Genomic DNA, 21293 nt, shown 5'->3' on the forward strand with positions numbered 1-21293 from the left:
CTGGAGATGTTCTAAGATTATAGGTTGAACGTATAACTATGACAGGGCTGGCCTCCTAGAAAGCGACAACTTGAAGCTAGCGGAGATAGAGATGACGCCTCAAAGGATGCTCGCCATCAATTGTGGTTGCATCCCACTACACCGAGTAGGATGCCTGGTACAATACGCAAGCGCACGACATGTGGTGGCTAGGTGCGTCTACATGGGACGAGGATGGCTGAGGGCCTGGTCCCCGTATCCACACACACAAGACGCTGCAACACTTTCTTGAGCTGGTCCATGACCAGGTGGTCGCGAGGTGTGACCAGTAACCAATAATGTCAAATGACTTTAAAGAATTGATAGAGCGATTACCATGTGACATCAAACTACACATGTATCATCCGAACTCCGAAATAAACAGTTTTTATTGCGCTAGAAAACCTAAGTCCATACTCGCTCTAATCCTTGCTCTCCCTCTAATCACCAAAATGATGCATACATACGTCAGTAGCTAGGTTCAACCGATTCCACATGACACATATGTGGTGAGCAACCTACAAGTTTTTTGGCAGTATAGTGATATGGCATATGTGGTGAGCAAGTTTAAAATAACCAACCGATCCAACTCTCAAAACGTAGAAGGGGCATGCCACGTGCCACCAGCTGATCAGGTGGTGAGAAGATGGAGTCCACAAGTCATTGACCTGGATTTTTTTTTCATCTTTCCAAAGGGATCTAAAATAACAGCAAGACAACATGTAGGTGTCGTAAAATTAAGAGCGATAACATGCATATCATGGGCATATTACGGGAGCAACTAGCCCTCAGTCGACGGAGAATTAACTAACTAAAGTTGTTCATAAATAACTAAAAACATATTCAGCATTATAAGAAATTGTTCATCTAGTGCAAAAACAAATTGTAGTGTTTATTTTTAGAGTGAAGAATTAAAATCTTATAGGAATTTCAATGTTGGATCAAATGGTACTTGGTGTCAAATGATTTACTAAACCTTCACCATGCCATTGTGAAAACTCTAAACCAACGGACTATTACGGGGTGTGTTCGTTAACTAGAGGCTGATTGGTTTGTTACCAATATTTGGCAAGCAACATTTGGCAAAATAAAAAGTTGCCAACATTTGGCAACCTTTTGTGTGATTGGCAACGAAAATTGGTATGCAATCGATCTCTAGCCAACGTTTAATAGTTGTCAAAATTTGACATGCTAATTTTTGGCATTAAACCAATTAGCCTCCTAATCCCCCCCCTGAATTTTTGGCATCAAACCAATTAGACTCCTAATCTCCACCCCCTCCCCCTCCCCCCAACCTTTTGTGTGATTGGCAACGAAAATTGTTATGCAACCAATCTCTAAACATTTAACACTTGCCAAAATTTGGCATGCTAATTTTGGGCATCAAACTAATTAGCCTCCTAATCCTCACCCCCAAGTTTTTGTGTGATTGACAACAAAAATTGGTATGCAACCATTCTCTTGCCAACATTTAACAGTTGCCAAAATTTGGCATGTCAATTTTTGGCATCAAACCAACTAGCCTCCTAATCTCTGCCCCCAACCAGTTGTGTGATTGGCAACGAAAATGGGTATGCAACCAATCTCTAGCCAACATTTAACAGTTGCCAAAATTTGGCATGCCATTTTTTGGCATCAAACCTATTACCCTCCTAATCTTCATCTCTAACTTTTTGTGTGATTGGCAACGAAAATTGGTATGCAACTATTCTCTTGCCAACATTTAACAGTTGCCAAAATTTGGCTTGCCAATTTTTGGCATCAAACCAATTAGCCTCCTAATCTCCGCCCCCAACCTATTGTGTGATTGACAACGAAAATGGGTATGCAACCAATCTCTAGCCAACATTTAACAGTTGCCAAAATTTGGCATGCCAATTTTTGGCATCAAACCAATTAGCATCCTAATCTCTACCCCAAATTGTTTGTGTGGTTGACAACGAAAATTAATATGAAACGAATCTCTAACCAACATTTAATAGTTGCCAAAATTTGACACTGTCAAATTTTGACATCAAACCAATTAGCTTCCTAATCTCCACCCTCCTCCCAATTTTCAGGGGGATGTGGGCCCCTCGTCATTCTTTCTTCCAATCAATGGCTTCCAATCATAAGGTCCTTGCCAGTCACTTTATAAACCCCCAACGACCGTCCACGAGCAGCAGCACCTCGTCGGTGAGCGAGCTAGCTGAACCTCCAGTCGAGACGATGGATATCTCACTACCCCTCCTCCTCCTAGCCGGCATCCTCATCCCCGTCGTCTCGTACCTGCTGGTGACGAAGCGCAGCACCGAGGAAGGGCGGCTGAAGCTGCCGCCGGGCCCGAAGCGGGTGCCGGTGCTCGGCAACCTGCACCAACTGGGCCCTCTACCGCATCGCAACTTGCGCGACCTGGCCGGGCGGCACGGCCCCGTCATGCTACTCCGCCTCGGCGCGATGACGACGGTGGTGGTCTCGTCCGCGGCTGCGGCGCGCGACGTCATGAAGGCCCATGACGTCGACTGTTGCAGCCGCCCCGCGTCGCCGGGACCCGCGCGGCTCTCCTACGGGCGCAAGAGCGTCTCCTTCTCGCCATACGGCGCCTACTGGCGCAACATGCGCGGACTCTTCGCCGCGGAGCTCCTCGGCGCGCGCGGCGTCGAAGCCTCCTGGGCCGCACGGCGGGAGCAGGTGGACAGGCTCATGGCCGCCCTGGGCGACGCTGCGGGGCCGGTGTCGTTGGACGAGCACGTGTTCCGTGTCGCCGATGGCGTGATCGCCACGGTGGCGTACGGGAGTGTGTACGGCGCGGAGGCGTTCGCGGGCAAGTACGAGCAGTTCCAGCACGTGCTACAGGAGGCCGTGGACATGTCGGCCAGCTTCTCCGCCGAGGACTTCTTCCCCAACACCGCCGGCCGCCTCCTCGACCGGCTCGCCGGCATCGTCGCGCGCCGGGAGAGGATCTTCAGAGACCTCGACGGCTTCTTCGAGGAAGTGCTGGAGCAGCATCGAGACCCCGCGCGCCCCAGGCCGGAGAGCGGTGGCGGCGACCTGGTGGATGCCCTCGTCAGAATCTGCGAGGAGCACGGCTTCACGAGGGACCACGTCAAGGCTGTCCTCCTGGACGCGTTCATCGGCGGCGTCGACACGAGCTCTGTGACGATCCTGTGGGCGATGTCGGAGCTGATCCGGAAGCCGCAGGTGCTGAAGAAAGCGCAGGAGGAGATCAGGGCCGTGGTCGCCGGCAATGAGCAGCGGGTGCAACCGGACGACCTGCCGAAGCTGACCTACCTGAAGATGGTCGTCAAAGAGACCCTGCGGCTGCACCCGCCGATTACGCTGCTTCTGCCGCGGGAGACGCTGCGGAGGGTGGAGATCGGCGGCTACGACGTGCCAGCGGGGTCGCGGGTGCTCGTGAACGCGTGGGCCATCGGGAGGGACCCCACGAGCTGGGGGCAGGACGCGGAGGAGTTCAAGCCGGAGAGGTTCGAGGCCGGCGGGAGGCACGACAAGGTGGACTTCCGTGGTGCTCACTTGGAACTGATGCCGTTCGGCGCCGGCCGGCGAATCTGCCCCGCACTGGTCATGGGGGTGGCGAACGTGGAGTTCACGTTGGCCAACATGCTGTATGGCTTTGAGTGGGAGCTGCCGGAGGGGACGTTGGCCGAGAAGGTGAGCATGGAGGAGGCCGGTAGGCTGACCTTCCACCGCAAGACGCCGCTGGTGCTCGTGCCTACCCCATACGTAGTGTGACAAGCTCTGCTGCTCTGGTAGTGGTATATCGAGTTATACATCTGGCAAATATATCTTGAGTGAACTTAGTTGAACAAATGAAGAAAATTGATACATGCGCGCGTCTTTGGCTGGTAACATGAATCACTCTTTTTTATGTTTTGAGTTCCAGCACAAATTTGCTCCGAGTTTATACATCGGGTCTTGCGACATTATGGCCAGAACTTGAACTTACACCGTCATTTGGGAGAAAAATTGAAGTGATAATTACACTGTCATTACAGTGTACTAACAATGATATCTTGAGAGTTACAGTCTAGATACATACAATTCAGAGTTAAAATTAGCACTGAAACTTCTAAAATTATAGTGTATTTTACATACGTACTGTTTGTAAATTACACTTATAGATAATCTGTGATTACAGTGTATTTACGCAGAACTTACACTGATACTGTGTAAATATTAGAGTGGCATTACTGGACTTCCAAAAAATACAGTGAAAATATTACAATGGCCAAACCGATTGCACTCTTGACCCACTTCCAAAACAACAAAACAGTGGTACATGAAAACAAAGTAGATCAACTGTAGAACAAAAATGGCACTGTGATTACATGAGTACGCTTTCAAATTATGAAAAAACTGCTGCATATTAGCACAGCAAGAACTGCAGATTGCCACTGTAAAAGAACTGTAGAGTACCACTGTAAATTAGTGTAATTTTGTCAAGCCTTATTTGTAATTTATAGTAGTACATTTACAGTTTTACGGTGGAATGACAGTGTAAATGTGCAGTTGAATTACACTGTAAATCTGTAGGTTTGCAGTTTTCACACTAAGAGAGTGCTATCACCTAACTTTGACAAACCCAAAAACTATATAGAAAAATGATGTTACCCAACAAAGACAAACCAACCTAACAAAAAACAAAAATTGCACTGTAAAATACGTTGTAACTGCTGCGACTTACAGTGAGTTGCACAAGAATCACAGTGTAATTTCCTTGTGATTTACACAGTATCAGTGAACCACAGATAGCAACCAAAGTTGAGGATCCGGCAATAGCATGGTGTGAACCACACATAAATGATAGATCAAATTTAACTAACTAATTGCATGCACGCACCGAGAGATCTTGAAGTAGGAAGATGAGCTATTGCTGTGGATACGTACTAACCTGGTTCGACAGCCATTGCAATTCCCCGAATCAATCCACCTGAATCAGGCTCCAGCACCATAGATGAGGCCTGTGGATTACAACGAACATGAACAAAGGGGAAATGAGGTTGTACAAATTTACCAACATAAATACCATTAACAGGTGCTTTGCTCTATGGTTTTTCTGTTCCCTCATTTTGAACGCTGGGCTTATAATTTAGTTCTGATGAATAATTCAATTTTGAAAATCACTCGCTACAATCAATCAAAATACACGCACCAAATGAGAACTAAGAAAAGTATCATACCTTCACATTTGCATTCCTACAAAGTGAGGCATGCCCAAATACAGAGGGGACTTGAAAATTATAGGACAAACAAGAATTGATCTGTGATGAAAGAAATACCTTCAAATAGATGACTCTGATATGCACCGTCCTCACGTCGTTCATTTAGAATAGAAAAGCTGAATAGATGGTGGTTACTCTAAGTCAACTCTGGACTGTGTGAAAGAATATTAGACCCGAGTAAATAATCTCACACTGTAACAATTAGAACTATGAGCAATTTGAAGATGTTGTGTTTAAGCATATTAATCTCAGCCAAGAAATCATTGAAGGTGAAAGCAGTGACTCACCTTGCAATGCAGCGGAATCAGCCAACCAATTGGAACTGAGGTCTAATTGATCAAGCTAGAGAACCTGCATTTATTTGAGAGCACAAAGAACAATATCAATAGAAATATAATCTGTAATGCAGAATTGGGGGGGAATGGTGGAGGGACCATCGGCAGAAGAGGGAAGACAAGCGACCTGAGTGTCAACCATGGCTGTCGTTTAAGGTTTTGTAGAAGCGAGGAGCGAAGAGGGTAGACAGTGGACATTATATGGACGCGAGATTAAAGGAGGAGCGTGAACCGACAATGTAACTGACCTGAACACATCGATTGCCATTACTGGCCTCTTGTAACCGTGATTCAATTACTGAAACGACGGAGTCGAATCGACAATGGATGGTCTGCTGCCTTGGGAACTGTCTGCGTTCCACATTTCTGGCCGTCGGATCACATGCGCTGGACGTTTCTTGCCGTTCGTTCAATCTAATCCCACTTGGGCCCCAAACCGGCAAACTGTCTGATGGAATCTACTCCGGTAGAAAAAACGGAGCCATGTGGTTGATGGGGCCAAAAATAAGCCCATGTAGCAGGGGGCTACGATCGGAATAGCAACATGTAAAGATGCATTTGGAAAACAGGTGTTGTGCTGAAATTTTTCGAGTTTGCTTCCCTTTGTCAAAAAATTATGAGAATGCAAATAAGCTGCAGCTTGAAAAGGAATTTGGTAAGCTACAATATGTATTGTAATCAAACTGCAGTTTACTTACTATGGAGAGCCTGGATTGCATCTAGATAAGTTTCTTCTTCATTTAAGTTGATTCAATATGCAAACTTAGAGCCCAGTAGATCAGTTCTACTTTATATATGACAAATATTAGCACCAATTTGTGAAAATGAGGGGCACATTGATGCACACGATCAATTCTGTTCGTCTAAACATATACTCCATCTGTTAAGTAATATAAGACGTTTTAGATCAGTAAAGTAGTAATCTAAAATGTCTTGCATTATTTTACAGCAGAGTATATAATGTAATACCCATTATTTCTTATTTTCATTGTTACCACCAATTTTGTCATGGAGGTGATTATTTTGTAAAATTACAAAGAACATGCGCAAATCATGTCTAATTGCTCAAAAAGCGTCAATGGATTACAACTAATTATTTGTCAGAGAAAGCAAACACTTGAGAGCAAATGATTTCTTAATGTGATACTCTAATTGTATTGGAAACTTAATTCATCCTCATGCACTTCAAAATATTTTGCGTTAGAGTTTTATGACTTATTTTTCACGCGACATCTTTTTATATACATCGAAGGGGACGGCAGTGTTCCTATGTTGAGCCTAGCCTGCCAGCAGTTACAAGCATGTGATGGCGTGCCTACGTGCCTGATGATCACTGAGCAAAGTAAAAACCCTTATGTACAATGGTTCACGCTATGCCCTCCCAAGCAATGAGCAAAGTAGGTGTCTTGGTATACAATGTTTTTATTGGGTCATGTTGTATCACTTGTGTGTTTCTGGTGTATTTTGCACAATGTTGTTAACTAGTAAACTTGCACATGCAATGCACGTATCTGCCCAAAGAAAATCCTTGCTCATAGAACCCTTTTAAGCCATCTATGCTCATAAAACCCTTCTAGGCCATCTATATTCTATTGTCTGGAGAACAACATGCCATGTATATTGGCTATTGCAGAAGTTAAAAGAGTTGGCTCGAGACAACTTTGCTAAATTCAGCAATATATATGTGTGTCTTAGGGCAATCTCCAATGCACCTCATCATTGTTAGCAAGTGGAACCACTATGCAGCCACTGTGTTTAGGTAATTAGGAAAAAAAGAATATATATGATTAAACAAGCTGACCGCCGCCACGAGGGCCTTGCTTGGGTCGACTGTTTTCGCCTGGCTGGCCATATGTGACACTTTGCGTCCTCTGTGCCCTGTGCCTTGCTATGTACTCTCTCCTTCCATATATCTCTACTGCCCCTTGTAATACCCCCTGACCATCCTGGCAATTTGGGCATTTTAAAATTCAAAAAGTTATATTGGATTTACAATGGGATCACCAATCGGAAAATTATGATTTACTCAACTATTGATTCAACATCACTCGGCAACATAATGGGCGTGGTAGGCGAAAAAAATATAACAACCTGAATTGTAATGAACAAAGGATCTAGCTGACAATGTTAAGTGGGCACAAGGACAACCGAATCTTCAGAATTAGTGATTGCAGCAATATAACATGACACAGAAAACAATAATCAACCTGACCCTACTTCCTAGTTTGATTTCAACAAAGTATTAGAAGAGTCATGTTAAATTGAAATTTGAACTATACCATATGAAAAGCCGACCAAGGCTAATTGCCCATCTTGTAGTTTCATGTAAAATTTATACAGAAAGTTCATCAGAAAATTTGGTGCCCATTTTTCTAGCAAAATTGATCAAATAGAAAGAAGGCAAGCTAACTGCTATAGGTCAATCAAAAGCTTACACACCATGTTTCAAGAAAACACAGAAATAATCCAATTGAGTAGCATCAAACAAATGAAAGCTTGCAGTCGAGTGATACAGATATGGTGGATGATTGCATATAACTAAAACATGTAACATAAGGGAAAGAGTTTTGTAAAGAATGCACATAACCTATTTAATCGTATTCCTTCTACTCTTACATCCAAACGTTACACAATCCGTGTGGAAAGAACTGATAATAAATTCATACATGACATGCTACGTGTAAGCTATATATGAAACAAGATCAAGATTCAAAGAGGTATATGTTATATTTGTAAGAAACTGTCTACCTTTAATTATAATTCATAAAATACCCGATTCAAGTGACTACCTTGATTGAAGAACTAACTGGTTACAGATTTAACAACTGCCACTCCTATCCACCATTGCTTCCCTTGAGTCTTGACATAGACAATATTCATCTTACAAACAAGAAATAGCTTTATAAGGAGGTAACACTTAGGATCAAAAGCTTGCAGATCAAATTCTATAGACCTTTAAAAAAATCTTGGCAGACAACATGGGCGCAGCTCTCTATCTAAAACCATTCTTAAGAGAACAGAAAAACACTAATAGAAAAGGGGGCAAAGGTCCAGGCCGGGTCAGCCCATTAGTCCCGGTTCAGTCCAGAACCGGGACCAATGGTGGCATTGGACCCGATTCGTGAGCCCAGGGGGGCGGCCGGGCCATGTGGGCCATTGGTCCCGGTTTGTCTGGACCTTTTGGTCCCGGTTGGTGGGACGAACCGGGACCAATGGGCCTCGCTCCTGGCCCACCACCATTGGTCCCGATTGGTGGCTTGAACCAGGACCAAAGGCTCCCCTTTAGTCCCGGTTCATGCCACCAACCGGGACCAATGAGGTGACTATATAAACCCCCTCGTGTAAGAGCAGAGCACATTGCTCTGTTTTTTCTGGCCGAGGGGGAGAGGGCTTGGTGGTGCTCTAGCTCACCTCCTATGCACACAAGGTGTTCGATGAAATGCCCGAGCCACACTACTTAAGCTTTCTCCTCTCCAAGCTCGACCTCCAAGCTCCATTTTCCTCAATATTTGTCTAGGTTTAGCGGTCCGTCATGCCCCGTCCCCGTCTTTGTTGGGGAACGTAGTAATTTCAAAAAAATTCTTACGCACACGCAAGATCATGATGATGCATAGCAACGAGAGGGGAGAGTGTGATCTACGTACCTTTGTAGATCGACAACGGAAGCGTTAACTTGGTTGATGTAGTCGTACGTCTTCACGGCCCGACCGATCAAGCACCGAAACTACGGCACCTCCGAGTTCTTGCACACGTTCAGCTCGATGACGATCCCCGGACTCCGATGCAGCAAAGTGTCGGGGAAGAGTTCCGTCAGCATGACGGCGTGGTGACGATCTTGATGTTCTACCGTCGCAGGGCTTCGCCTAAGCACCGCTACAATATTATCGAGGATTATGGTGGAAGGGGGCACCGCACACGGCTAAGAATAAGATCACGTGGATCAACTTGTGTGTCTAGGGTTGCCCCCTGCCCCCGTATATAAAGGATCAAGGGGAGGAGGACGGCCGGCCACATATGGCGCGCCAAGGAGGAGTCCTCCTCCTAGTAGGAGTAGGACTCCTACTAGGAGGGGGAAAGAAGTGGGGAGGGAGAAGGAAAGAGGGGGCGCCGCCCCCCTCTCCTAGTCCAATTCGGACCAGGGGGAGGAGGCGCGCGGCCCACCTTTGGCTGCCCCTCTCTCTCTCCACTAAGGCCCATATGGCCCATTACTTCTCCCCGGGGGGGGGGGGGGGGGGGGGTTCCGGTAACCCTCCGGCTCTCCGGTTTTTCTCCGAAATCACCCGGAACACTTCCGGTGTCCGAATATAGCTGTCCAATATATCAATCTTTATGTCTCGACCATTTCGAGACTCCTCGTCATGTCCGTGCTCACATCCGGGACTCCAAACAAACTTCAGTACATCAAAATGCATAAACTCATAATATAACTGTCATCGAAACTTAAGTGTGCGGACCCTACGGGTTCGAGAACAATGTAGACATGACCGAGACACGTCTCCGGTCAATAACCAATAGCAGGACCTGGATGCCCATATTGGTTCCTACATATTCTACGAAGATCTTTTATTGGTCAGACCGCATAACAACATACATTGTTCCCTTTGTCATTGGTATGTTACTTGCCCGAGATTCGATCGTCGGTATCCTATACCTAGTTCAATCTCGTTACCGGCAAGTCTCTTTACTCGTTCTGTAATACATCATCCCGCAACTAACTCATTAGTTGCAATGCTTGCAAGGCTTAAGTGATGTGCATTACCGAGAGGGCCCAGAGATACCTCTCCGACAATCGGAGTGACAAATCCTAATCTCGAAATACGCCAACCCAACATGTACCTTTGGAGACACCTGTAGAGCTCCTTTATAATCACCCAGTTACGTTGTGACGTTTGGTAGCACACAAAGTGTTCCTCTGGCAAACGGTAGTTGCATAATCTCATAGTCATAGGAACATGTATAAGTCATGAAGAAAGCAATAGCAACATACTAAACGATCGGGTGCTAAGCTAATGGAATGGGTCATGTCAATCAGATCATTCAACTAATGATGTGATCCCGTTAATCAAATAACAACTCTTTGTCCATGGTTAGGAAACATAACCATCTTTGATTAACGAGCTAGTCAAGTAGAGGCATACTAGTGACACTCTGTTTGTCTATGTATTCACACATGTATTATGTTTCCGGTTAATACAATTCTAGCATGAATAATAAACTTTTATCATGATATAAGGAAATAAATAATAACTTTATTATTGCCTCTAGGGCATATTTCCTTCAGTCTCCCACTTGCACTAGAGTCAATAATCTAGATTACACAGTAATGATTCTAACATCCATGGAGCCTTGGTGCTGATCATGTTTTGCTCATGGAAGAGGCTTAGTCAACGGGTCTGCAACATTCAGATCCATATGTATCTTGCAAATCTCTATGTCTCCCACCTGGACTAGATCCCGGATGGAATTGAAGCGTCTCTTGATGTGCTTAGTTCTCTTGTGAAATCTGGATTCCTTCGCCAAGGCAATTGCACCAGTATTGTCACAAAAGATTTTCATTGGACCCGATGCACTAGGTATGACACCTAGATCAGATATGAACTCCTTCATCCAGACTCCTTCATTCGCTGCTTCCGAAGCAGCTATGTATTCCGCTTCACACGTAGATCCCGCCATGACGCTCTGTTTAGAACTACACCAACTGACAGCTCCACCGTTTAATGTAAACACGTATCCGGTTTGCGATTTAGAATCGTCCGGATCAGTGTGAAAGCTTGCATCAACGTAACCGTTTACGATGAGCTCTTTGTCACCTCCATATACGAGAAACATATCCTTAGTTCTTTTCAGGTACTTCAGGATGTTCTTGACCGCTGTCCAGTGATCCACTCCTGGATTACTTTGGTACCTCCCTGCTAGACTTATAGCAAGGCACACATCAGGTCTGGTACACAACATTGCATACATGATAGAGCCTATGGCTGAAGCATAGGGAACATCTTTCATTTTCTCTCTATCTTCTGCAGTGGTCGGGCATTGAGTCTGACTCAACTTCACACCTTGTAACACAGGCAAGAACCCTTTCTTTGCTTGATCCATTTTGAACTTCTTCAAAATCTTGTCAAGGTATGTGCTTTGTGAAAGTCCAATTAAACGTCTTGATCTATCTCTATAGATCTTATGCCTAATATGTAAGCATCTTCACCGAGGTCTTTCATTGAAAAACTCTTATTCAAGTATCCCTTTATGCTATCCAGAAATTCTATATCATTTCCAATCAGTAATATGTCATCCACATATAATATCAGAAATGCTACAGAGCTCCCACTCACTTTCTTGTAAATACAGGCTTCTCCAAAAGTCTGTATAAAACCAAATGCTTTGATCACACTATCAAAGCGTTTATTCCAACTCCGAGAGGCTTGCACCAGTCCATAAATGGATCGCTGGAGCTTGCACACTTTGTTAGCTCCCTTTGGATCGACAAAACCTTCCGGTTGCATCATATACAACTCTTCTTCCAGAAATCCATTCAGGAATGCAGTTTTGACATCCATCTGCCAAATTTCATAATCATAAAATGCGGCAATTGCTAACATGATTCGGACAGACTTAAGCATCGCTACGGGTGAGAAGGTCTCATCGTAGTCAACCCCTTGAACTTGCCGAAACCCTTTTGCGACAAGTCGAGCTTTGTAGACAGTAATATTACCGTCGGCGTCAGTCTTCTTCTTGAAGATCCATTTATTCTCAATTGCTTGCCGATCATTGGGCAAGTCAACCAAAGTCCACACTTTGTTCTTATAGGTAGATCCCATCTCAGATTTCATGGCTTCAAGCCATTTTTCGGAATCTGGGCTCACCATCGCTTCTTCATAGTTCGTAGGTTCATCATGATCTAGTAGCATGACTTCCAGAACAGGATTACCGTACCACTCTAGTGCGGATCTCACTCTGGTTGATCTACGAGGTTCAGTAGCATCTTGTTCTGAAGTTTCATGATCTTTATCATTAGCTTCCTCACTAATTGGTGTAGGTGTCTCAGAAATAGGTTTCTGTGATGTACTACTTTCCAATAAGGGAGCAGGTACAGTTACCTCATCAAGTTCTACTTTCCTCCCACTCACTTCTTTCGAGAGAAACTCCTTCTCCAGAAAGTTTCCGAACTTAGCAACAAAAGTCTTGCCTTCGGATCTGTGATAGAAGGTGTATCCAATAGTCTCCTTTGGATATCCTATGAAGACACATTTCTCCGATTTGGGTTCGAGCTTATCAGGTTGAAGCTTTTTCACATAAGCATCGCAACCCCAAACTTTCAGAAACGACAACTTTGGTTTCTTGCCAAACCATAGTTCATAAGGCGTCGTCTCAACGAATTTTGATGGTGCCCTATTTAACGTGAATGCGGCCGTCTCCAAAGCATAACCCCAAAAAGATAGCGGTAAATCAGTAAGAGACATCATAGATCGCACCATATCTAGTAAAGTACGATTACGACGTTCGGACACACCATTACGTTGTGGTGTTCCGGGTGGCGTAAGTTGCAAAACTATTCCGCATTGTTTCAAATGTACACCAAACTCGTAACTCAAATATTCTCCTCCACGATCAGATCGTAGAAACTTTATTTTCTTGTTACGATGATTTTCAACTTCACTCTGAAATTCTTTGAACTTTTCAAACGTTTCAGACTTATGTTTCATTAAGTAGATATATCCATATCTGCTTAAGTCATCTGTGAAGGTGAGAAAATAACGATATCCGCCACGAGCCTCAATATTCATCGGATCACATACATCAGTATGTATGATTTCCAACAAATCTGTTGCTCTCTCCATAGTACCGGAGAACAGCGTTTTAGTCATCTTGCCCATGAGGCACGGTTCGCAAGTACCAAGTGATTCATAATCAAGTGGTTCCAAAAGTCCATCAGTATGGAGTTTCTTCATGCGCTTTACACCGATATGACCTAAACGGCAGTGCCACAAATAAGTTGCACTATCATTATCAACTCTGCATCTTTTGGCTTCAACATTATGAATATGTGTGTTACTACTATCGAGATTCAATAAGAATAGACCACTCTTCAAGGGTGCATGACCAAAAAAGATATTACTCATATAAATAGAACAACCATTATTCTCTGATTTAAATGAATAACCGTCTCGCATCAAACAAGATCCAGATATAATGTTCATGCTTAACGCTGGCACCAAATAACAATTATTTAGGTCTAATATTAATCCCGAAGGTAGATGTAGAGGTAGCGTGCCGACCGCGATCACATCGACTTTGGAACCGTTTCCCACGCGCATCGTCACCTCGTCCTTAGCCAATCTTCGCTTAATCCGTAGTCCCTGTCTTGAGTTGCAAATATTAGCAACAGAACCAGTATCAAATACCCAGGTGCTACTGCGAGCATTAGTAAGGTACACATCAATAACATGTTTTGGAAATATGCCCTAGAGGCAATAATAAATTAGTTATTATTATATTTCCTTGTTCATGATAATTGTCTTTATTCATGCTATAACTGTATTATCCGGAAATCGTAATACACGTGTGAATACATAGACCATAATATGTCCCTAGTAAGCCTCTAGTTGACTAGCTCGTTGATCAATAGATGGTTACGGTTTCCTAACCATGGACATTGGATGTCGTTGATAACGGGATCACATCATTAGGAGAATGATGTGATGGACAAGACCCAATCCTAAGCCTAGCACAAAGATCGTACAGTTCGTATGCTAAAGCTTTTCTAATGTCAAGTATCATTTCCTTAGACCATGAGATTGTGCAACTCCCGGATATCGTAGGAATGCTTTGGGTGTATCAAACGTCACAACGTAACTGGGTGATTATAAAGGTGCACTACAGGTATCTCCGAAAGTGTCTGTTGGGTTGGCACGAATCGAGACTGGGATTTGTCACTCCGTGTAAGCGGAGAGGTATCTCTGGGCCCACTCGGTAGGACATCATCATATGCGCAATGTGACCAAGGAGTTGATCACGGGATGATGTGTTACGGAACGAGTAAAGAGACTTGCCGGTAACGAGATTGAACAAGGTATAAGGATACCGACGATCGAATCTCGGGCAAGTAACATACCGCTAGACAAAGGGAATTGTATACGGGATTGATTAAGTCCTTGACATCGTGGTTCATCCGATGAGATCATCGTGGAACATGTGGGAGCCATCATGGGTATCCAGATCCCGCTGTTGGTTATTGACCGGAGAACGTCTCGGTCATGTCTGCATGTCTCCCGAACCCGTAGGGTCTACACACTTAAGGTTCGGTGACGCTAGGGTTATGAAGATATGTGTATGCAGTAACCCGAATATTGTTCGGGGTCCCGGATGAGATCCCGGACGCCACGAGGAGTTCCGGAATGGTCCGGAGGTAAAGAATTATATATAGGAAGTGCTGTTTCGGCCATCGGGACAAGTTTCGGGGTTATCGGTATTGTACCGGGACCACCGGAAGGGTCCCGGGGCCCACCGGGTGGGGCCACCTGTCCCGGGGGGCCACATGGGCTGTAAGGGGTGCGCCTTGGCCTATATGGGCCAAGGGCACCAGCCCCTATAGGCCCATGCGCCTAGGGTTTCCATATGGGAGGAGTCCCACTAGTGGAAGGCACCTCTAGGTGCCTTGGGGGGGAGGGAAACCTCCCTTGGGCAGCCGCACCTAGGAGATTGGATCTCCTAGGCTGGCGCACCACCCCCCTTGGCCCTCCTATATATAGTGGGGGAGAGGAGGAACTTCATACACCAGCCCCTGGCGCCTCCCTCTCTCCCCGTTACGTCTCTCCCTCGTAGTATAGGCGAAGCCCTGCTACTGTGACGCCCTGCATCCACCACCACGCCGTCGTGTTGCTGGATCTTCATCAACCTCTCCCTCTCCCCTTGCTGGATCAAGGCATGGGAGACGTCTCCGGGCTGTACGTGTGTTGAACGCGGAGGTGCCGTGCGTTCGGCACTTGATCATCGGTGATATGAATCACGACGAGTACGACTCCATCAACCCCGTTCACTTGAACGCTTCCGCTTAGCGATCTACAAGGGTATGTAGATGCACTCTCCTTCCCCTCGTTGCTGGTTTCTCCATAGATAGATCTTGGTGATACGTAGGAAAATTTTGAATTTCTGCTACGTTCCCCAACAGTGGCATCATGAGCTAGGTCTATTGCGTAGATTCTATGCACGAGTAGAACACAAAGTAGTTGTGGGCGTTGATTTTGTTCAATATGCTTGCCGTTACTAGTCTTATCTTGATTCGGCGGCATCGTGGGATGAAGCGGCCCGGACCAACCTTACACGTACTCTTACGTGAGACCGGTTCCACCGACAAACATGCACTAGTTGCATAAGGTGGCTAGCGGGTGTCTGTCTCTCCTACTTTAGTCGGATCGGATTCGATGAAAAGGGTCCTTATGAAGGGTAAATAGCAATTGGCATATCACGTTGTGGTTTTGCGTAGGTAAGAAACGTTCTTGCTAGAAACCCATAGCAGCCACGTAAAACATGCAAACAACAATTAGAGGACGTCTAACTTGTTTTTGCAGGGTATGCTATGTGATGTGATATGGCCAAAAGGACGTGATGAATGATATATGTAATGTATGAGATTGATCATGTTCTTGTAATAGATGATCATGGAGCCCCAAGATGGAGATCAAAGGAGCTACATGATATTGGCCATATCATGTCACTATTTGATTGCATGTGATGTTTATCATGTTTATACATCTTATTTGCTTAGAACGACGGTAGTAAATAAGATGATCCCTCATTAAAATTTCAAGAAGTGTTCTCCCCTAACTGTGCACCGTTGCTACAGTTCGTCGTTTCGAAGCATCACGTGTTAATCGGGTGTGATAGATTCTTTCGTTCACATACAACGGGTGTAAGAAGTTTTACACATGCAAAAACACTTAGGGTTAACTTGATGAGCCTAGCATGTGAAGACATGGCCTCGGAACACAGAGACCGAAAGGTCGAGCATGAGTCGTATAGAAGATACGATCAACATGAAGATGTTCACCGACGTTGACTAGTCCGTCTCACGTGTTGATCGGACACGGCCTAGTTCACTCGGATCATGTAATCACTTAGATGAATAGAGGGATGTCTATCTGAGTGGGAGTTCATAAGATGAACTTAATTATCCTGAACATAGTCAAAAGGATTTTGCAAATTATGTCGTAGCTCGCGCTTCAGTTCTACTGTTTAATTATGTTCCTAGAGAAAAAATTAGTTGAAAGTTGATAGTAGCAATTATGCGGACTAGGTCCGTAAACTGAGGATTGTCCTCATTGCTTCTTAGAAGGCTTATGTCCTTAATGCACTGCTCAGTGTGCTGAACCTCGAACGTCGTCTGTGGATGTTGCGAACATCTGACATACACATTTTGATAACTACGTGATAGTTCAGTTAAACGGTTTAGAATTGAGGCACCGAAGACGGTTTTGAAACGTCGCAAAACATATGAGATGTTTTGAGGGCTGAAATTGGGATTTCAGGCTCGTGCCCACGTCAAAAGGTATAAGACCTCCGACGATTTTCTTAGCTTGCAAACTAAGGAGAAAAGCTCAATTGTTGAGCTTGTGCTCAGATTGTCTGAGTACAACAATCATTTGAATCGAGTGGGAGTTGATCTTCCAGATGAGATAGTGATGTTTCTCCGAAGTCATTACCACCAAGCTGCTAGAGCTTTGTGATGAACTATAATATATCAGGGACATATATGATGATCCTTGAGATATTCACGATGTTTGACACCACAAAAGTAGAAATCAAGAAGGAGCATCAATTGTTGATGGTTTGTGAAACCACTAGTTTCAAGGAGGGCAAGGGCAAAAGGGACACTTCATGAAACGGCAATTCAGCTGCTGCTCTAGTGAAGAAACCCAAGGTTGAACCCAAACCCGAGACTGAGTGCTTCTGTAATAAGGGGAACAGCCACTGGAGCAGAATTACCCTAGATACTTGGTAGATGAGAAGGCTGGCAAAGTCGATAGTAGTATATTGGATATACATTGTGTTGATGTGTACTTTACTAGTACTCCTAGTAGCACCAGGGTATTAGATACTGGTTCGGTTGCTAAGTGTTAGTAACTCGAAATAAAAGCTACGGAATAAACGGAGACTAGCTAAAGGTGAGCTGACGATATGTGTTGGAAGTGTTTCCAATGTTGATATGATCAAGCATCGCACGCTCCCTCTACCATCGAGATTGGTATTAAAACCTAAATAATTGTTATTAGGTGTTTGCGTTGAGCATAGACATGATTGGATTATGTCTACCGCAATACGGTTATTCATTTAAGGAGAATAATGGTTACTCTGTTTATTTGAATAATACCTTCAATGGTCTTACACCTAAAATGAATGGTTTATTGGATCTCGATCGTAGTGATACACATGTTCATGCCAAAAGATAGTAATGATAGTACCACCTACTTGTGGCACTGCCACGTAAGTCATATCGGTATAAAACGCATGAAGAAGCTCCATGTTGATGGATCTTTGGGCTCACTCGTTTTTGAAAAGTTTGGGACATGCGAACCATGTCTATTGGTATATATGCATGAAGAAACTCCATGCAAATGGACCGTTTTGTACTCGCTTGATTTTGAATCACTTGAGACATGCAAATCATACCACATGGGCAAGATGACTGAAAGCCTCGTTTTTAGTAAAATGGAACAAGAAAGCAACTTGTTGGAAGTAATACATTTTTGATGTGTGCAATCCAATGAGTGCTGAGGCGTGTAGTGGATATCATTATGTTCTTACTTCACAGATGATTTGAGTAGATGTTGAGTATATTTACTTGATGAATCATGAGTCTGAATTATTGAAAGGTTCAAGTAATTTCAGGGTGAAGTTGAAAGGTCGTCGTGACAAGAGGATAAAAGATCTATGATATGGTCATAGAGATGAATATCTGAATTACGAGTTTGGCACAGAATTAAGACATTGCGGAAATTGTTTCACAACTAATACAGCCTGGAACACCATAGTGTGATGGTGTGTCCGAACATCATAACTGCACCCTATTGGATATAATGCATACCATGATGTCTCTTATTGAATTACCACGATAGTTTATGGGTTAGGCATTAGAGATAACCACATTCACTTTAAATAGGGCACCACGTAATTCCGATGAGATGACACCATATGAACTATGGTTTAGAGAAACCTAAGCTGTCATTTCTTAAAAATTTGGGACTACGACGCTTATGTGGAAAAGTTTCAGGCCGATAAGCTCGAACCCAAAGCGGATAAATGCATCTTCATAGGACAACCCAAAAACAGTTGGGTATACCTCCTGTCTCAGATCCGAAAGCAATAAGGGATTGTTTCTAGAATCGGGTCCTTTCTCGAGGAAAAGTTTCTCTCGAAAGAATTGAGTGGGAGGATGGTGGAGACTTGATGAGGTTATTGAACCGTTACTTCAACTAGTGTATAGCAGGGCACAAAGAGTTGTTCCTGTGGCACCTACACCAATTGAAGTGGAAGCTTATGATATTGATCATGAGACTTCAGATCAAGTCACTACCAAACATCGTAGGATGACAAGGATGTGTACTACTTCAGAGTGGTACGTAACCCTGTCTTGGAAGTCATGTTGCTAGACAACAATGAACCTACGAGCTATGGAGAAGCGATGGTGGGCCTGGATTCCGATAAATGGCTTAAGGCCATATAATCCGAGAGAGGATCCATGTATGAAAACAAAGTGTAGACTTTGGAAGAACTACTTGATGGTCGTAAGGCTGTTGAGTGTAGATGGATTTTAAAAGGAAGACGGACAATGATGGTAAATGTCACCATTAAGAAAGCTCGACTTGTCGTTAAGATGTTTTCTGACAAGTTCAACGAGTTGACTACGGTGAGATTTTCTCACTCGTAGCGATGCTAAGAGTCTGTTGGAATTATATTAGCGATTACTGCATTATTTATGAAATCTTGCAGATAGGATGTCAAAACATTGTTTCCTCGACGATTTTCTTGAGGAAAGGTTGTATGTGATACAACCGGAAGGTTTTGTCAATCCTGAAAGATGCTAATAAGTATGCAAAGCTCCAACAATCCTTCTAGGGGCTGGAGTAAGCATCTCGGAGTTGGAATGTACGCTTTGATGATGATCAAAGATTTTGGGTGTATACAAAGTTTATGAGAAACTTATATTTCCAAAGAAGTGAGTGGGAGCACTGTAGAATTTCTGATTAGTATATGTTGTTGACATATTGTTGATCAGAAATGACATAGAATTTCTGGAAAGCATAGAGGGTTATTTGGAAAGTGTTTTTCAATGGAAAGCCTGGATTAAGCTACTTGAGCATTGAGCATCAACATCTATAAGGATAGATCAAAACGCTTAATAGTACTTTCAAATGAGCACATGCCTTGACGTGATCTTGAAGGTGTTCAAGATGGATCAGTCAAAGAAGGAGTTCTTACCTGAGTTGTAAGGTATGAAGTTAAGACTTAAAGCTCGACCGCGGCAGAATAGAGAGAAAGGACGAAGGTCGTCCCCTATGCTTAAGACGTAGGCTCTACAGTATGCTATGCTGTGTACCGCACCTGAAGTGTGCCTTGCCATGAGTCAGTCAAGGGGTACAAGAGTGATCCATGAATGGATCACAGGACAACGGTCAAATTATCCTTAGTAACTAGTGGAGTAAGGAATTTTCTCGATTATGGAGGTGATAAAGAGTTCGACGTAAAGAGTTACGTCGATGCAAGCTTAACACCTATCCGGATAGCTCTGAGTAGAGATGTCGGATACGTATAATGGAGCAACAATTTAGAATAGCTCCAAGTAGAACAGTTATTTGGAATAGCTCCAAATAGAACGTGGTAGCTACATCTAGGAGATGACATAGAGATTTGTAAAGCACACACGGATCTGAAAGGTTCGGACCCGTTGACTAAAACCTCTCTCACAAGCAACATGATCAAACCTAAAACTCATTGAGTGTTAATCACATAGTGATGTGAACTAGACTACTAACTCTAGTAAACTCTTGGGTGTTAGTCACATGGCGATGTGACCTGTGAGTGTTAATCACATGGCGATGTGAACTAGATTATTGACTCTAGTGCAAGTGGGAGACTGTTGGAAATATGCCCTAGAGGCAATAATAAATTAGTTATTATTATATTTCCTTGTTCATGATAATTGTCTTTATTCATGCTATAACTGTATTATCCGGAAATCGTAATACACGTGTGAATACATAGACCATAATATGTCCCTAGTAAGCCTCTAGTTGACTAGCTCGTTGATCAATAGATGGTTACGGTTTCCTAACCATGGACATTGGATGTCGTTGATAACGGGATCACATCATTAGGAGAATGATGTGATGGACAAGACCCAATCCTAAGCCTAGCACAAAGATCGTACAGTTCGTATGCTAAAGCTTTTCTAATGTCAAGTATCATTTCCTTAGACCATGAGATTGTGCAACTCCCGGATACCGTAGGAATGCTTTGGGTGTATCAAACGTCACAACGTAACTGGGTGATTATAAAGGTGCACTACAGGTATCTCCGAAAGTGTCTGTTGGGTTGGCACGAATCGAGACTGGGATTTGTCACTCCGTGTAAGCGGAGAGGTATCTCTGGGCCCACTCGGTAGGACATCATCATATGCGCAATGTGACCAAGGAGTTGATCACGGGATGATGTGTTACGGAACGAG

General features: G+C 44.0%; 1 protein-coding gene across 1 annotated transcript; it reads left to right on the plus strand.

Annotated features, from left to right (window-relative positions):
• The first annotated feature begins 2189 nt into the window (after nucleotides 1-2189).
• LOC125530679 (4-hydroxyphenylacetaldehyde oxime monooxygenase-like) lies at nucleotides 2190-3842 on the plus strand. Its single transcript, XM_087525063.1, has one exon. It carries the CDS (start codon nucleotides 2227-2229, stop codon nucleotides 3748-3750), a length of 1524 nt encoding a protein of 507 aa, XP_087381189.1. The 5' UTR covers nucleotides 2190-2226; the 3' UTR covers nucleotides 3751-3842.
• Nucleotides 3843-21293: the final 17451 nt, after the last annotated feature.

The sequence above is a fragment of the Triticum urartu genome, chromosome 5A (genome assembly GCF_056163025.1).
Source record: "Triticum urartu cultivar PI428250 chromosome 5A, HENAU_Tu73, whole genome shotgun sequence".
NCBI classification, from domain to species: Eukaryota; Viridiplantae; Streptophyta; class Magnoliopsida; order Poales; family Poaceae; genus Triticum; species Triticum urartu.

What these genes read in the sequence shown, in the direction of transcription:
- LOC125530679 (XM_087525063.1), top strand. Translation starts at nt 2,227, where the DNA reads ATGGATATCTCACTACCCCTCCTCCTCCTAGCCGGCATCCTCATCCCC.